This window comes from Schistocerca gregaria, chromosome X (genome assembly GCF_023897955.1).
Source record: "Schistocerca gregaria isolate iqSchGreg1 chromosome X, iqSchGreg1.2, whole genome shotgun sequence".
Taxonomy (NCBI): domain Eukaryota; kingdom Metazoa; phylum Arthropoda; class Insecta; order Orthoptera; family Acrididae; genus Schistocerca; species Schistocerca gregaria.
The window spans coordinates 816,648,338-816,667,755 of record NC_064931.1 but is presented as its reverse complement, the minus strand read 5'-3'; the positions used below and the strand labels follow the sequence as shown (position 1 = coordinate 816,667,755).

The 19,418-nt window shown below is 45.2% G+C and overlaps 1 protein-coding gene across 1 annotated transcript in view; it reads left to right on the top strand.

Annotated features, from left to right (window-relative positions):
• Nucleotides 1-19,418, top strand: part of LOC126298335 (dynein axonemal heavy chain 5) — a gene marked incomplete at its 5' end in the record, with an annotated part of 791,472 nt that overhangs the window by 37,884 nt on the left and 734,170 nt on the right. Inside the window, 5 exons of the mRNA XM_049989632.1 lie at nucleotides 2,586-2,600; nucleotides 2,848-2,991; nucleotides 6,601-6,790; nucleotides 13,344-13,504; nucleotides 17,132-17,257. Coding sequence (XP_049845589.1) covers nucleotides 2,586-2,600; nucleotides 2,848-2,991; nucleotides 6,601-6,790; nucleotides 13,344-13,504; nucleotides 17,132-17,257 — 636 coding nt within the window. The remainder of the gene's footprint in view (nucleotides 1-2,585; nucleotides 2,601-2,847; nucleotides 2,992-6,600; nucleotides 6,791-13,343; nucleotides 13,505-17,131; nucleotides 17,258-19,418) is intronic.

Sequence of the window (19,418 nt, the reverse complement as noted above, 5' to 3'; positions counted from 1 at the left end):
TCTGTAACTGCAGAACAGGGAATCAGTGATCATAAGGCCGTTGCAGAATCCCTGAATATGGAAGTTAATTGGAATATAAAAAAAAGGGAGGAAGGTTTATCTGTTTAGCAAGAGTAATAGAAGGCAGATTTTAGACTACCTAACAGATCAAAGCGAAAATTTCTGTTCCGACACTGACAATGTTGAGTGTTTATGGAAAAAGTTTAAGGCAGTTGTAAAATGCGTTTTAGACAGGTACGTGCCGAGTAAAATTGTGAGGGCCGGGAAAACCCACCGTGGTTCAACAACAAAGTTAGGAAACTACTGCGAAATCAAAAAGAGCTTCACTCCACGTTTAAACTCAGCCAAAACCTCTCTGACAAACAGAAGGTAAACGATGTCAAAGTTAGCGCAAGGAGGGCTATGCGTGAAGCGTTCAGTGGATTCGAAAGTAAAATTCTATGTACCGACTTGACAGAAAATCCTAGGAAGTTCTGGTCTTACGTTAAATCAGTAAGTGGCTCGAAACAGCATATCCAGACTCTCCGGGATGGTGATGGCATTGAAACAGATGATGACACGCGTAAAGCTGAAATACTAAACACCTTTTTCCAAAGCTGTTTCACAGAGGAAGACCGCACTGCAGTTCTTTCTCTAAATCCTCGCACGAACTAAAAAATGGTTTTCATCGAAATAAGTGTTCAAGGAATAGAATAGCAACTGGAATCACTCAACAGAGGAAAGTCCACTGGATCTGACGGGATACCAATTCGTTTTTACACAGAGTACAAGAAAGACCTAGTAGATAGTGTCGGAAGTCCCATGCGGCTTTTCGCAGATGATGCTATTGTATACATAGAAGTTGCAGCATTAGAAAATTGTAGCGAAATGCAGGACGATCTGCAGCGGATAGGCACTTGGTGCAGGGAGTGGCAACTGACCCTTAACATAGACAAATGTAATGTATTCCGAATACACAGAAAGAAGGATCCTTTATTGTATGGTTATATGATAGCGGAACAAACACTGGTAGCAGTTACTTCTGTAAAATATCTGGGAGTATGCGTGCGGAACGATTTGAAGTGGAATGATCATATAAAATTAATTGTTGGTAAGGCGGGTACCAGGTCTCAACCTGGGAGAGTCCTTAGAAAATGTAATCCATCAACAAAGGAGGCGGCTTATAAAACACTCGTTCGACCTATACTTGAGTATTGCTCATCAGTGTGGGATCCGTACCAGGTAGGGTTGACGGAGGAAATAGAGAAGATCCAAAGAAGAGCTTCGCGTTTCGTCACAGGGTTATTTGGTAACCGTGATAGCGTTACGGAAATGTTTAGCAAACTCAAGTGGCAGACTCTGCAAGAAAGGCGCTCTGCATCGCGGTGTAGCTTGCTCGCCAGGTTTCGAGAGGGTGCGTTTCTGGATGAGGTATCGAATATATTGCTTCCCCCTACTTATACCTCCCGAGGAGATCACGAATGTAAAATCAGAGAGATTCGAGCTCGACTGGAACAGAAGAGGGAGGTAATGACAGTGGCACGTAAAGTGCCCTCCGCCACACACCTGTGGGTGGCTTGCGGAGTATAAATATAGATGTATATGTAGAAGTAGTTCTAGGTTCTAGGGGACTGATGACCATAGATGTGAAGTCCCATAGTGCTCAGACCCATTTGAACCACTTGAAGTATTTCAACTCAACCGTCCACTTTACGAATTTGAGTTTGTTTTTACATAGTACTAATATGTGAGGGGAGCGCAGCACCACCGCAGCGACCACTGCGACAGCCAGTGGGCCTCGGAGAGCACTGGCGCACGCGGCGTTAAAAAGTAATCAGTCGGCCAAGAAATCTTTCGTAAAAACGTTATTGGAAGGAACAGATAATACTGGTGTGTGAAATGAATTGTAGCTGTGCTACCATTACATTAAAGACTTCAACATTCAGACGAAAGGTGCTATAAAATCTTTGGTAACGAGTGGTTTCGATGTCGAGATATTGTGCCTAGACGACGCGATTTTTACTGCTAGACGACCCGCATGGACATAGAATAACGACTCGAAGGCTTCCTCCAGGAACTGCCACAGCCTACAATGTTGCCAGATTGTGCAGGTTACCGGACGTAAGAGAATTATCAATATGGCCAGTTTATTTGTCCCAAGTCGCAATCGGAGCGGATTTAGGTCAGGCTTTATAACGAAGAGTGGACACTTTCGCTAAAGGCAATATCACCTAGAAACCTGGACATAAATCGACTAAAAGTCACCTGCGCGCTCACAGAAACGGACACATGGGATGTTCCAGTATTCTATATTGCAAGAAATGCATCACTAAAGCTGAGTGACATCCGACTTCAGGAATACACTGAGATAACACCTTTGGCCCAGGAATCACATCACTTTTATACCCAACTAGGGTTGTCCGCCGATTCCGCGATTTTGCCATTTCCAAACCGTTCCACAGAACTGTTTAACATTCAGACCTATCAGCCAAGTAGCTAGTACAACATAGTGTAGGCACTTTCGTTGGTCAATTCCTCCTCCCACTAACATAGCTTCTTCAGAAGATGGGGTCTGCCGGGACATTCAGAAGCTTATTTCCACCAAGTGCTCTAAAACACCGGTCATCATGGGAAAACTACTTACCTGTTATGCCCTGACCATTAACCCATTTAAGAGGACTGGGAGAATACCGGCGCATCATCTCCGAGCTGAACAAAGCCATCTCCCCTCAGCTACCGGAAACCGACTCTGGCGTCCATAGTAGTGAATAGAAGGTGCATTCATGAGCGGTGCAGGAATGAAATACTGCAAAGCTTGTGGTTCATTTGCAGGCGAAAGGTCCGGCGATGCGGACGCTGGCGGCGCAGCAGCCGCGGGCCAGCGCGTCGAGCGGCGGGCCACGCAAGAAGCTTTTCCTCACCGACGGCTGCCAGGTGCCGCTCTCTGGCATCTGCATCTACGTCTTCCGCCTCAACACCGGCAAGCAGCTGCCCGAGGAGGGCTTCCACAAGGTCTGCCACTCTAAAACAATTAGACCATAAGCGTATGTTCTCCATTCTCATTGGAAATGCATATTGATGGCTAAGGTAAACAACGTAGAACCAAAACTCTTGAGATAGTAACAGCAGTAAGTTCCGAAGAAGTGCTTATCGGTCTGAGTTTAAATAAATTTAGTTACGACGTTACTAGTGCTTAGCACACCAACGCTCTAAACTTCTCTTGTATCATGAAAAGTGTTGGCACAAAATGTGCTATCTTTTCCAGATATTTGAATACTACTGAGTTCATTTACCATTTATATTGAGACCACTGTATTATACAGAGAGAAACTACTTTTTAACCTCTTACGTTTTGGACAAAGTACGTTGACTTGTGGCTTCCTATTCCAAAGAGAATACCAACCTGTGGGCGATGCTTATGGCGTGCTGTATTGCATATTTAACTTACTGAATTAAATGCGCTGGCGGAAGGATGGAAAGTTTTTTTCATGTCTTCATTGAGCTATTTACATACAGGGTGGTCCCTTGATAGTGACCGGGCCAAATATCTCACGAAAACATCAAACGAAAAAACTACAAACAATGCAACTCGTCTAGCTTGAAGGGGGAAACCAGATGGCGCTATGGTTGGCCCACTAGATGGCGCTGCCATAGGTCAAACGGATACCAACTGCGTTTTTTTAAAACAGGAACCCCCATTTTTATTACATATTCGTGTAGTACGCAAAGAAATATGAATGTTTTAGTTGGACCGCTTTTTTCGCTTTGTGATAGATGGCGCTGTAATAGTCACAAACGTATAAGTACGTGGTATCACGTAACATTCCGCCAGTGCGGACGGTATTTGCTTCGTGATACATTACCCGTGTTAAAATGGACCACTTACCAATTGCGAAAAAGGTCGATATCGTGTTGATGTATGGCTGTTGTGATCAAAATGCCCAACGGGCGTGTGCATTGTATGCTGATCGACATCATCCAAGTGTCCGTACCGTTCGCCGGATAGTTACGTCATTTAAGGTAATTGGAAGTGTTCAGCCACATGTGAAACGTCAACCGCGACCTGCAACAAATGATGATGCCCAAGTAGGTGCTGTAGTTGCTGTCGCGGCTAATCCGCACATCAGTAGCATACAAATTGTGCGAGAATCGGGAATCTCGAAACCGTCGGTGTTGAGAATGCTACATCAACATCGATTGCACCCTCACCATATTTCTATGCACCAGGAATTGCATGGAGACGACTTTGAACGTCGTGTATAGTTCTGCCACTGGGCGATATGACAGATATTTTGCACGCGTTCCATTTGGCGACGAAGCGTCATTCACCAACAGCGGTAACGTAAACCGACATAATATGCACTATTGGGCAACGGAAAATCCACGATGGCTGCGACAAGTGGAACATCAGAGACCTTGGCGGGTTAATGTATGGTGCGGCATAGTGGGAGGAAGGATAATTGGCCCCCATTTTATAGATGGCAATCTAAATGGAGCAATGTATGGTGATTTCCTACGTAATGTTCTACCGATGTTACTACAATATGTTTCACTGCATGACAGAATGGCGATGTACTTTCAACATGATGGATATCCGGCACATTGCTCGCGTGGGGCTGAAGCGGTATTGAATAGCATATTTCATGACAGGTGGGTTGGTCGTCGAAGCACCTTCACCGAATCTGACGTCGCCGGATTTTTTTCTGTGGGGGAAGTTGATGGATATTTGCTATCGTGATCCACCGAAAACGCCTGACAACATGCGTCAGCGCATTGTCAATGCATGTGCGAACATTACGGAAGGCGAACTACTCGCTGTTGAGAGATATGTCGTTACACGTATTGCCAAATGCACTGAGGTTGACGGACATCATTTTGAGCATTTATTGCATTAATGTGGTATTTACAGTTAATCACACTGTAACAGCATGCATTCTCAGAAATGATAAGTTCACAAAGGTCTATGTATCACATTGGAACAAACGAAATAAAATGTTCCAACGTACCTACGTTCTGTATTTTAATTTAAAAAAAAACTTATCTGTTACCGATTGTTCGTCGAAAATTGTGACCCATATGTTTGTGACTATTACTGCCGGCCTGAGTGGCCGAGCGGTTCTAGGCGCTACAGTCTGGAACCGCGGGACTGCTACGGTAGCAGGTTCGAATCCTCCCTCGGGCATGGATGTGTGTGATGTCCTTAGGTTAGTTAGGTTTAAGTAGTTCTATGTTCTATGGGACTGATGACCACAGCAGTTAAGTCCCATAGTGCTCAGAGCCATTTGAACCAGCCACTATTACAGCGCCATCTATCACAAAGCGAAAAAAGTGGTCCAACTGAAACCTTAATATTTCTTTACGTACCATCTACATCTACATGACTACTCTGCAATTCACATTTAAGTGCTTGGCAGAGGGTTCATCGAACCACAATCATACTATCTCTCTACTATTCCACTCCCGAACAGCGAGCGGGAAAAACGAACACCTAATCCTTTCTGTTCGAGCTCTGATTTCTCTTATTTTATTTTGATTATCATTCCTACCTATGTAGGTTGGGCTCAACAAAATATTTTCGCATTCGGAAGAGAAAGTTGGTGACTGAAATTTCGTAAAAAGGTCTATGCTGTAATGACTTCCATCCCAACTCGTGTATCATATCTGCCACACTCTCTCCCCTATAACGTGATAATACAAAACGAGCTGCTCTTTTTTGCACCCTTTCGATGTCCTCCGTCAATCCCACCTGGTAAGGATCCCACACCGCGCAGCAATATTCTAACAGAGGACGAACGAGTGTAGTGTAAGCTGTCTCTTTAGTTGACTTGTTGCATCTTCTAAGTGTCCTGCCAATGAAACGTAACCTTTGGCTCGCCTTCCCGACAATATTATCTATGTGGTACTTCCAAAATTATAACACGAATATGTTATAAAAAATGGGGTTTCCTGTTTTAGAAAACGCAGTTGATATCTGTTTGACCTATGACAGCGCCATCTAGCGGTGCAACCATAGCGCCGTCTGGTTTCCCCCTTCAAGCTAGACAAGTTTCGTTCTTTGTAGTTTTTTCGTTTGACGCTTATTTCGTGAGATATTTGGCCAGGTCACGATCAATGGACCATCCCGTATTAGCGCTTCTTTGAGATTTCCGAATATTGCCGGAAAACATAAATTGTCAACTGTGTATGCCGAGTCACAATAAAAAGAGATCTTCTTCGCTGGGGCCAGAAAAGACAAATACAGAACAGCATGATACCATGATGCCATCAAAATAATGGGGACAAACCACACGTCGAAATCTAATAAGTGTAAGCTACGTGCTTTAACAAGAATTCCAGCTAATGTCATTTCGTTTCGTTCATTAGCTTCTCCTTAACCCATCAAAACTGTCGCCTTTCACTCTGACCTAGACCTCCGGTGACAATACAGAGTAGTCTTTCACCACTACCCCCATTCCAAAACATAACACAGAGCCAAAATAAATACTGTCACTGTTCTGTTCTATTTATGTGATGTCACATCACCATTACGTCGAGGGTCAAAGCCGACATTGGCACCAGCGGATTCTGCCCAGCCTCCGGACGTTTCCCGCGACTGAGATGAGCGGACGCGCGTGTGTGCAGGACCTGTTCTGCGGCGTGCTGGACATGGCGCGCGTCGGGCTGGTGACGTCGGTGGAGCGAGTAATGGAGCACGTCTTCATGGAGGCGCTCGCCTACCCCGCGCCGGACGTCGACGACGACGACTGCACCTGTCCGCTGGTGCGCAACCAGCTGCTGCCCGGCCTGCGCTCCTTCTGCAGCGCCCTCAGGGGTGCGTATTTCCCCCTTCACAGCTTCTGTTTCATATACGTGAACCGTTACAGCGGTGCCACCGTCCACAGCAACACCTGAAGCTAGTGTGAGTAGACAATTTAGTAAATGATGCTTATGACTTCTTCATAAGTTAGCTCTCCACTATTACAGTGAATATTAAAACTTGACATACACTGCATGACAAAAAGGTGAATCACTCACAAGGGAGGAGGAAAAGAAATGAAACTTCACCGGCTAGTGGTATGTGATAATATTTCAGTGATTATGTTGATAATATAGAGTAAAATATACAAAGAACTTGGCAGTCTGAGCCCACTTATCTGGTCTGGATGCATGCACTGATTCCGGTAGGTACGGTGTCGTAAGACGTTTGTAATCTCTCCTGTGGCAAACTGACCAGCAGCTGTTGTAGCTGGTCCTTGATATCTTGGATACGGGAGCTGGGATACAGTTGACATTCAAGCAGTCCAACACATATTTTATCGGGGATAGATCTGTCGATCTTGCGGATCACAGAAGTACATCAACATACACTACTGGCCATTAAAATTGCTACACCAAGAAGAAATGCAGATGATAAACGGGTATTCATTGGACAAATATATTATACTAGAACTGACGTGTGATTACATTTTCATGCAATTTGGGTGCATAGATCCTGAGAAATCAGTACCCAGAACAACCACCTCTGGCCGTAATGACGGTCTTGATACGCCTCGGCATTGAGTCAAACAGAACTTGGATGGCGTGTAAAGGTACAGCTGCCCCTGCAGTTTCAACACGATACCACGGTTCATCAAGAGTAGTGACTGGCGTATTGTGACGAGCCACTTCTCGGCCACCATTGACCAGACGTTTTCAATTGGTGAGAGATCTGGAGAATGTGCTGGCCAGGGCAGCAGTCGAACATTTTCTGTATCCGTACAGGACCTGCAACGTGCAGTCGTGCATTATCTTGCTGAAATGTAGGGTTTCGCAGGGATCGAATGAAGGGTAGAGCTACGGGTCGTAACACATCTGAAATGTAACGTCCAATATTCAAAGCGCCGTCAATGAGAACAAGAGGTGACCGAGACGTGTAACCAATGGCACCCCATACCATCACACCGGGTGATACGCCAGTATGGCGATGACGAATACACGCTTCTAATGTGCGTTCACCGCGATGTCGCCAAACACGGATACGACCATCATGATGCTGTAAACAGAACCTGAATTCATGCGAAAAAATGACGTTTTGCCGTTCGTGCACCCAGGTTCGTCGTTGAGTATACCATCGGAGGCGCTCCAGTCTGTGATGCAGCGTCAAGGGTAACCACAGCCATGGTCTCCGAACTGATAGCCCATGCTGCTGAAAACATCGTCGAACTGTTCGTGTAGATGGTTGTTGTCTCGAAAACGTCCCCATCTGTTGACTCAGGCATAGAGACGTGGCTGCACGATCCGTTACAGCCATGCGGATAAGATGGCTGTCATCTCGACTGCTAGTGATACGAGGCCGTTGGGATCCAGCACGGCGTTCCGTATTTCCGTGCTGAATCCACCGATTCCATATTCTGATAACAGTCACTGGATCTTGACCAACGCGACAGCAATGCCGCCATACGATAAACCGCAATCGCGATAGGCTACAATCCGACCTTTACCAAAGTCGGAAACGTGATGGTACGCATTTCTCCTCCTTATACGACGCATCACAACAACGTTTCACCAGGCAACGTCAGTCAACTGCTATTTGTGTATGAGAAATTCGGTTGGAAACTTTCCTCATGTCAGCACGTTGTAGGTGTCACCACCGACGCCAACCTTGTATGAATGCCTTGAAAAGCTAATCATTTGCATATCACAACATCTTCTTCCTGTCGGTTAAATTTCGCGTCTGTAGCACGTCGTCTTCGTCTGTGGCAATTTTAATGGCCAGTAGTTTAATTCAGACAATTCATGGAGACATATGACATGCGTGAACGTGGATTGAATAATGAGACCACAGTACAGTCTCCGAGACATACGGTTGTATTGTCAGGGGTCTCCTGAATCACTAACAGCCGCAACCTGAAGTCATACTTGATGGCTTCCCACTCCATGATGGCAAGAGAAACACCGTTATTCCTCTATAAAACATTGGAAGACCGGGACGTCTCCCTCTGTGATCATGGTATTCGCCGTCATTCTTCGGTAGTCTATGCTTTCTGGTCAAGGGATTACTCAAAACGCAGCCGTTTGTGATGTGATGTTAATGGCAGCACACGTACCTAGCCCAGCTGCTGTTAGCCTCTGACCAGTGGTGTGCAGTGACAGAATGTTGTAGAGAATCGATTACTTGTTTTTGGACGGCAGGAGCAGGTGAGAAGCAAGGAGTGCTTGGTCCAATGTAGTGCCACACTCCCTTGTGGTGGTCAGATGCGGCCGGCCTCAACCGTGATTGCGACTGTGCCTCCCCACACATTGCCATGTAGCTCAATAATCAGCCACTGTCACATCCGAATGCCGAAAATATCTAGATATTGCGTTATTGGACCAGCCTGTCAAATGGAGTACAGTCCCATGAGACGTCACACGTGAAGACGTAAGATGTCCTAGACGTACCGTTGGGTTGTCAGAGGTCCCCTGAATCACTAACAGCCGCGACAGGAAGTCATACCTGACGGCTTCCCACTCCATGATGGCAAGAGTAACACACGTGCACGAGACATTTCCGTGTCCTTCAGCAATAATGAGCGTATGGCATTGGTGGCCGGGAGACCCCTAGCGGGGCGGTTCGGCCGCCGTTCCACAAGTTCTTTAACGCCACTATGAATGAGGATGAAATGATGATGAAAGACACACAACACCCAGTCATCTCGAGGCAGAGAAAATCCCTGACCTCGCCGGGAATCGAACCCGGGACCCCGTGCGCGGGAAGCGAGAACTCTTCCGCAAGACCACGAGCCGCAGACAGTCCTTCAGTCATCACTCACTATCTGTTTGCGCCCCTCATATACTCTATTACACATGGTACAGCATTAATGACTTTTGGTGCCCATTCTACATGCCACAGAGAACTACAACTATAATCATTTATACACGGTGAACGTTAATAAAACCGACAAACTGCAGGGACAGATTGCTGACTGGTAATGGGGGAAAGCGGTCCTACGAACATGTGTCCGGAAATGCATCGTTGCCACGGTAGATGGGGAACAAGTCGAGATGGTGATTGTGTACGGCGAAGCAGATGGAAATGGTCGAAAAGCAGCAAGGCTATACCAAAACAGTTACCCTCACAGACATAAACCACATCACACAACATCCTAAGCCCAGTTTGGGCGTTTGTGTGATCATGGATCCTTGCAGACAGATGAACGTGCAGGGAGGAGACGGACTGTGAGTACACCAGATCTGGAGGTCAGGATTCTACAGGATATTGAGGTGAATCCTCAGACAAACTCCAGGAAAGTGGATAGACAGCATAGTGTAAGTCAAACCACGATTTGTGTATCCTTGATGACAACCGCTACTACCTCTTTCATCTCCAATGAGTGCAAGAATTATCAGCAACGAATTTCCCTCTCCGGGAAGGGCTTTGTCGATGGTTTTTGCACCAGACAGTCACATTTATGAGATTTCTGTCATTAGTCCTCTTTATCGACGAAGCAGAACTGGTATCACTAATCACCATAATCGTCATCTGTGGGCTACAGACACGGCAAGTGGTCAGAGAAACTTTCATTCGTCAGCGTCATCTACTGTGTCAGCGATACATTTCCAGACACGTGTTCCTCCATTTACAGTCAGAATCCGCTCCTGCAGTTAGTCGGTTTTATTAATGCGTGCCCTGTACACCCGCTGATGGTATGAACGTGTACGAAGATACAGTGACTTCCGACCATGTTTCCCGGTGATTCATTATTTTGTCAGGTAGTGTATTTTTTCTGCAAATAATATCAATAGCTTTGAGAAGGTGACTATTTAGTATGTCTACTGGAGTGACAAATAAAATGAAACATATCTGAATATTTATTCGTATTGATAATCTGCAGAACAGCAAGGGCGTACCTAGCGGAGGGCGGGGTAGAACATGATGGCACCACAACCCTCCCCCCTTTGTCCCCTCCCCCATGGACCCTCACAAAACTGGTTTTAGAATTGACTATGCCATGGGCATTGGCTAGCAGCGAGTACGCTCAGTTATTTGTCGTGAAAATTGAAACCTGTTCCACTACTTGCCGCCATTAGCCTTGCAACTGAAAACACATGACTCTGGGTTCCAAAAACTTTCAATAAAGTTGTCCCTTCAGTTTGTGAATTTTTTCTATGTTACTAGTCAATGTCAAAACTAACTAAACGTAAATATAGCAAGAATTTGCGTGTAACTTAACGTTATAATAATTTAATAACATCATGTGTAAATCTCAAACACACCCTACTCTTTCATTTAAGAATATTGTTAGTAATAGGTACCTATAAGAAAGTGTTAGTGTTAGTGTGTTTGGTGATTAATATGCAAAGTTTTTCACTAGTTTGGAGTTTTATTATGAAGCAAATAACGCTTTTGTAACAAGTTATGCTATTATCATGTTTGTGAATGTTTGTGGCTACCCTGAAAAATAAATGGCACTGTAGCTCTTCTTCACACCGAGAACCCTCGTACTGGCGAATTTTAATGTGATCAGTCTCACACGGCGTCTGCTCCATCGCGGCCGACATATCAACCTACCCCAAGCTGCAGTACCGTTATTGTTCGATGACTCTGCTGTTGATGGATCATTCGGTCTTTCCTACAGAGACTTTTCTGCATGAACAAGGTATGCGGTATACCACCGAGTGGGTCCTCTTTGTCCTTAGTCGATCCTAGACACTCTCTGATCTCCTTCGTCCGTTTGCAAGTAGTCTTTACGCCATGTTTGCGCAATATACTGCCGATTCTGTCCATCATCCTGGGTACAAACGGCAGAAAGGTTGTACACGATATCAGAAAATGTCTGAGATCGTCAAAGGACGAAAGGAATTAACTCAAAAACTTGGAAATAAACCGCTTACCGTGAACATGTGGAAAAATCTGTTGGAATGATCGAACGATTTATCAGTACCAAGATCATCGAACATGAACGGTACTGGATGTTGCGGCCGTAAGAGCGATCACGCCCAGTTCTTCATAGTAGCCAAAGAAATTTACGAACATGAAGAGAACGGATCCTGAATTCTCGTACTGCAGCGAACGACCGAGGCGGGTAAGAAGGGTAACTATAGCGGAAAGGCCGTCAAGAGGTTGCCGCCAGAGGTACATATACACTGAGGTGACAAAAGTCACGGGATAACGATATGCACATATACAGATGGCTGAAGTATCACATACACGAGGTATAGAAGGGCAGTGCATTGGTGGAGCTGACATTTTTACCCAGGGGATTCATGTGAAAAGATTTCCGACGTGATTATGGTCGCATGGCGGGAATTCAGACTTTGAACGAGGAATGGTAGTTTGAGCTAGACGTATGGAACATTCCAAGTCGGCAATCGTTAGGGAATTCAATATTCCGAGATCCACAGTATCAAGAGTGTGTCGAGAAAAACAAATTTCATGCATTGCCTCTCACCACGGACAACGTAGCGGCCGACGGCCTTCACTTAACGACCGAGCGCAGCGGCGCCTGCGTAGAGTTGTCAGTGCTAACAGACAACTAACAGCGTTTGAAATAACCGCAGAAACCATTGAAAGATGTACGACGAACATAATAGTTGGACACTGCTACGAAATGTGGCGTTAATGGGCTATACCAGCAGACGACTGATGCAAATGTCTTTGATGGCAGCACCACACCGCCTGCAGCGACTCTCCTTGGCTCGTAACCATATCGGTTGGACACGAGACGACTGAAAAACGGTGGCCTGGTCATACGAGTCCAGATTTAGTTAGTAAGAGTTGATGGTAGGGTTCGAGTTAGGCGCAGAACCCCACGAAGCCACGGATCTAATTCGTCAGGAAGGCACTGTGCAAGCTGGTCGTGGCTCCGTAACGATATAAGCTGTGTTTACATGAAACGGACTGGGTCCTCCAGTACAGCTGAACCGATTATTGATCGGAAATAGTTATTTTCGGTTACCCGGAGACCAATTTTAACTATTCATGGTCCTCATGTTCCCAAACAACAGTGGAATTTTTATGGGTCACTATTGTTGTGACTGGTAGGTAGAATATGCAGGACAATTCGGGCCCATGTCACGTCGAGTTGCTGGACAACGCTGGTCAAACGGAGGTCCGACACGATATTAGGAGGTAACCCATGACTTGTCATCTCAGTGTAATCTGCGATCATGGGCTCGAATCCAGTCCGCCACCAGCAACGAAAGGTGAATCTTTGACAATCCCAGTCACTCGTGCTGGAGAAACGTCAGAAAATCATTGAACAAACAACAGCCAAAAATACACAGACAAACGCGTACAGACAATACGCCAATAAGTGGCCACGAAAGCTTCAGCAATAGAATGAGTTGCCAGTAGTGAGGTAAGGCTCATTGTGTCAAAGAGCTCTGAGTGAAGGTGTTATGGCCGTGTGTATCTGTGTGCGCAGTGTGCGAGGAAGTGTGCGACGAACCGAACCTGTTCGAGGACGGGCAGACCCTGATGGCTGGGGTGCGAAGCCTGGAGGAGGCTCGCGAGATGATCGCCACGGCCGACCAGCTGGCCGCCCTCGAGGCGCGCGTCAAAGTCTGGATGCGCCGCGTCCAGGAGGTCTGTACCCTCATCTCTGCTACTATACAAACCACTATGCTTTTGTCCAGTTAACTTTCGAATGCATCCATACACCTCAGACCAAACTACACTCTCATCATCGCATCACAGAATCTGACTCCACGTGCATCTACCCTCGAAAATTACAGCATTTTTGTACGGTAGGTCGGTTAAAAATTCCGAGACTGTTTTGGCACCCAGTGTCCAGCACTGTTTCTGACTTGGCAGCCACAATGCGGCGCTCTTCAATAATCAGAAAACGATAACTATATTTCCTCCGCATTAAAAAAAAATCTTTGCTACCTAACAGCTAAAAGATTTTGTAGTTATTTTCTATGTCAGTGTAATATACCGGGTGATCAGAAAGTCAGTATAAATTTGAAAACTTAATAAACCACGGAATAATGTAGATAGAGAGGTAAAAATTGACACACACGCTTGGAATGACATGGGGTTTTATTAGCACAAAAAAAACACACACACACACCATATTGCTAGACGCGTGAAAGATCTCTTGCGCGGGTCATTTGGTGATGATCATGTGCTCAGCCGCCACTTTCGTCACGCTTGGCCTCCCAGGTCCCCAGACCTCAGTCCGTGCGATTATTGGCTTTGGGGTTACCTGAAGTCGCAAGTGTATCGTGATCGACCGACATATCTACGAATGCTGAAAGACAACATCGACGCCAACGTTTGGTGATGATCATGTGCTCAGCCGCCACTTTCGTCATGCTTGGCCTCCCAGGTCCCCAGATCTCAGTCCGTGCAATTATTGACTTTGGGGTTACCTGAAGTCGCAAGTGTATCGAGATCGACCGACTTCTCTACGAATGCTGAAAGACATCGACGCCAATGCCTCACCATAACTCAGGACACGCTTTACAGTGCTGTTCACAACATCATTTCTCGACTACAGCTATTGTTGAGGAAAGATGGTGGACATATAGAGTATTTCCTGTAAAGAACATCGTCTTTGCTTTGTCTCGCTTTGTTATGCTATTCTGATCAGATGAAGCGCCATCTGTCGGACGTTTCTTGAACTTTTGTATTTTTTTTTCTAATAAAACCCCATGTCATTCCAAGCATGTGTGTCAATTTGTACCTCTCTATCTACATTATTCCGTGATTTATTCAGTTTTCAAATTAATACTGACTTTTTTATCACCCAGTAGATTAATTTCTGTTAACCAGAGATGACTGCTAAGATTACAATATACCATAACTATAAATTAAGAGTTCACCAGATTAAAATTTATGGGCAGTTGAAAAGAAATTTCAAGTTGCTTGAACGAAGTGGTGGCATCTGTAAGGTCATCCCAAGGAGGAGGCAGGAGAATCAGTCTTCAGACGCCATCTGAAGACTGGTCGATGCACTATCTGTTGCAGCTGTTCGCTGTAGGCGCTCGCGTGTGTGTAATCGATGGGTGATTGCTGTCATGTGTCATTAAAATTTTGGTTTCATCGAATTCGGTGCTCCCACGAATTTTGTTATAGTTGTTATCATGTAGCACTCATGACATTTTTGTGGGTCTCCAGTTACAGGCCCATTTGCAGCTGAAGAGCTAAGTTTCGGAGAATATTTATAGTTTCTTTTCCTGTAATAGATGAAGCGACGGAGAATGACTAGAATTTATTGTCTCTTACCTTGACGCATATGAGAGGAAACGTATAATTTGTAAGAGCAACGTACAACGCATCCCCAGTTTATTCAGTTATAAAAATATTATGAACAAAAGTTAACACAACTGTCAACTTTTCAGCAGCCAAGTCAGTTCTTCCACGTGTACGACAGTCGTATCGCATCCGTCGAAAATTACCATCCGTAGAAACTAGAAGTTCTCTCAGGCGCCCTTTCGCTTGTGAAAACAAGTTGAAGTAGGGAAGGACTTTCAACAGCTACGAAACCTGTTGTAGTTGTATTATCTGAATAATTTGTTATAGTTTCGTGGCAGCGAAAGATTGCACTGTTATTTTTCAGTCTTCAGCGGATGGCTTTAAGCACCTGCGCGACAACCGTAACGAAACGTCGTCTGGAAAAAAAGCTAATCAGATAGCGCGATGAACAATTTCTTACATTTTTGTACTTTTCTTTTCACACGAGGTACGAGGTGCCATGTGCTTATTTTTCAAGAAATGTGACACCAACAAGTAACGTACCTTCTGCACTTTAATGTGATATTGAAGAAATACATGTATTGCAAAAGTGAAAGAAAGCAAGAACTTCTAGTTGCTGGCTGGAATGCACGGGCAGCCTCTCTCCCCCCCCCCCCCCTCCCCCACCTTCTTGGAGTATTTTCTAAACGAATTTACGATGAACAACTACGTAGGAAGGAGTGACGTGAGGCTCACAGAATAGGGATCTGTCTCTCGCAATGAAAAGAACACACGCCTACCTTTGCCTTGTACGTGTCAGAGGAGCATTTTGCGTCACACTGAATACACACTACCTCTACTAACAGATATCAGACACCCGCTTTGAACCAAATAAAAACTTACATTGTTCTTCAGATTTCGTTCACGTATTCAGCCACTTAAAATTAGTTACAAGAAATGACTCGCTCTATTGGCATTTCTAACTTCCGGAAAGAATTGAATGAAATGTAGCATTAAGAACATACGTTCTCGAAACCTGTGGCTGCTCTGTTACAGTCCCTACGTGCTCCTGTCAAGGTGTCAGTCTGAAAGAATTTTCAACACAGCGTGCTTTCTGTACTGCAGCAACCTTCTCTCCAGTGGCTGATGAAGAAAAGTTGCCACGGAACGAGATTTTATTTTCAGCTACCCGTCTCATGCTCTGAGCACCTAAGCAACACTATCAATCTCATCACAATATCACTTCCTCGTGCAAAAAATTGCTCTTTGGTAGAAGCTGCAGAAGCAATACACTGTGCATTTTGGTTCTAGAGTATACTCTTTGCCGGCCGGTGTGGCCGTGCGGTTCTAGGCGCTTCAGTCTGGAACCGCGTGACCGCTACGGTCGCAGGTTCGAATCCTGCCTCGGGCATGGATGTGTGTGATGTCCTTAGGTTAGTTAGGTTTAAGTAGTTCTAGGGGACTGATGACCACAAATGTTAAGTCCCATAGTGCTCAGAGCCATTTGAGACTGTATACTCTTTCTGTTGCTTAAAGGGGCTGCTTACTTCACAGTGTTAAGGTTATGGGATTTTTGCCGAAATTAAGAAGTCCGTAACTCTTCCTAAATATTCGATTAGTTAGCTTAACAAACGGGGCGTGCTCTATATGTTAGCAGAGAAAAACTGCAGAACTTAATGTGAGTAAATAACCACCTGACTTCCTCTCCTCGTGATTAGTATTATAGGAATTAAGTGAGAAAGGTGGCTCTAAACTCGTCACGAAATCGTGTCAAATAGTCCTCTAGCGTGATAACTGCAATTAACTAGCCTCGTTCTGCCTCATTTCGTAATTTTGATCGTAAAGCAGTTAGTAAACTTCGCAATTATCTCCTACTCTGTTACTAATCGATCAACGGCCTCTGCAATTTTATGGCCAATTATTCCTGAACACGTTCTTTCTGTTCACTAGAAGTTTCCACAAAATAATAAATTACTGCTTTCAGATAATATGCTTTGAGCTGTTTTAATGAAGTAAGACTCGAACGTGTTCCAGGTTTTGATGGAGAGCCAGCAGCTGCGTCGGGAGAACGACTCCAGTGGCCCTCAAGACGAGCTGGAGTACTGGAAGAAACGGGGAGCGCAATTCTCGCAGATAGTTTCTCATCTGCAAAGCAAGGAGGTTCGATAAGTTTCTTTCTTACTATTTATATGATAAGTACACAGTTGGAATCATGAGTGATGCTTCGGGAACATTCGTTGATCTAAGGTAGCCTTCACTTGTCTGTCTGCGAAGATATGTAACTTAGAGAAAGACTATTGTACTCGTAGATTCTGAGTAGTTGGCCTCTCGTCGCCAGATCCAGTAGTACGATAATGCTAGGTAAGGGTTACTCTCAGTGACCTGGATTCAGGCGCAAGTTTTTTGATGTCAATATATAACCAAGGCTGACGTGCGTGCAGCATGATGAGACAGTCCTAGAGGCAGTAGCCCATGCTTATGACGTCATCTCTTCAGTGAAAGGAAATGCTGAAAGAGAACTGAAATTTAAGGCCAAAACTCTCTTTGTAGAAGCTCCAGTATTGGTGTGATCAAACAAAACTTTCTAATGTTCTATTATGTAATATCACCAATCATCGTTATGCACATTTGGGCCTTCCTTTTCCTTGTACTCTTCTTCTTTTGTCCATGACAATGTGCTCTTTTCCGTGCGTCAGACCAATATTTTCCGATCTTCCTGAGTTTCTCTGGCAGACCAACACTCCAGTCGTGAATTTTCTGCCAAATTTTTTTATGTGGTATATCAACTTGTGTTATTACTGTGATTGTAGACTTTCCCGCCGCACACACCTGATATATTCCTCGCAGTGTTTAGAAATACACGAAGAGCCAAAGAAACTGGCACACTTGCCTATAATAGTGTAGGGCGCCCGCGAGAACGTAGAAGTGCCGCAGCACGACTTGGCATGGACTCGACTAATGTCTGAAGAAGTGCTGGAGCCGATTGACACCATGAATCCTGCAGAGCTCTCCATAAATCCGTAAGAGTACGAGGGGGTGGAGACCTCTTCTGAACAGCACGTTGCAAGGAATTCCAGATATGCTCTATAACGTGGCGAGTAGAAGTGTTTAAGATCGGAAGAGCGTTTCTGGAGTCACTCTGTGGCATTCCTGGATGTGTGGGGTGTCGCATTGTCCTGTTGGAATTGCCTAAGTCCGTCGGAATGCACGATGGACATAAATGGATTCCGGTGATCAGACAGGATGCTTACGTACATGTCACCTGTCGGAGTCGTGTCTAGACGTATCAGGTGTCCCATATCACTCTAACTGCACACACCCCACACCATTATAGAGCGTCCACCAGCTTGAACAGTCCCCAGTTGACATGTAGGATCCATGAATTCATGGGTTGTCTCCATACCCGTACACTTCCATACGCTCTATACAATTTGAAACGAGACTCGTCTGATCAGGCAACATGTCTCCAATCATTAACAGTCCAATGTTGGTATCAGCGGGCCCAGGCGAGGTGTAATGCTTTGTGTCGTGAGTCATCAAGGTTACACGAGTGGGCCATCGGCACCGAAAACCCATATCAATGATGTTTCATTGGCTGGTTCACACGTTGACACTTGTTGATGGCGCAGCATTGCTATCTGCAGCAATTTGCGGAAGAGTTGCCATTCGGTCACGTTGAACGATTCTCTTCAGTCGTCGTTGGTCCCGTTCTTGCATTATCGTTTTCAGGCTGCAAGTGATGTCGGAGATTTGATGTTTTATCGGATTTCCGATATTCATGGTACACTAGTGAAATGGTCGTACGGGAAAATCTCCTGCGCCGATTATAACGCCGTGTCAAACTCACTTAAATCTTGATAACCTGCAGTTGTAGGACCAGTAATCGATCTAACAACTGCGCCACACACTTTTTTCCTTATATACCGCAGCGCCGTATTCTGCCTGTTTGTACAAAGCAAAAAAGTTTTTCATAACCCCGGTTATCAGAACTCCTGAAGATAGACGTGGATCTTGTATCACAGACACAGTCCCTTTGACTTTTCAGAGATGTCAATAAACCCGCCCAAAGACGTCAACAACCACGCATGAGCAGCGCCTTTTAGGCGGAGGGGGTTCGACAGCCGATCGGTTCCAGTCATTTCAGCAGGAACGAGGTACACGGCTCGTGTTGTCTGTACTTCAAACCATGCTTAGACGGTCAATACCGCAGTTGGATCGCGTCCGCATTGTTACTTTGTGCCAGGAAGGACTCTCAACAATGGAAGTGTCCAGGCGTCTCAGAGTGAACCAAAGCGATGTTGTTCGGACATGGTGGCGATAC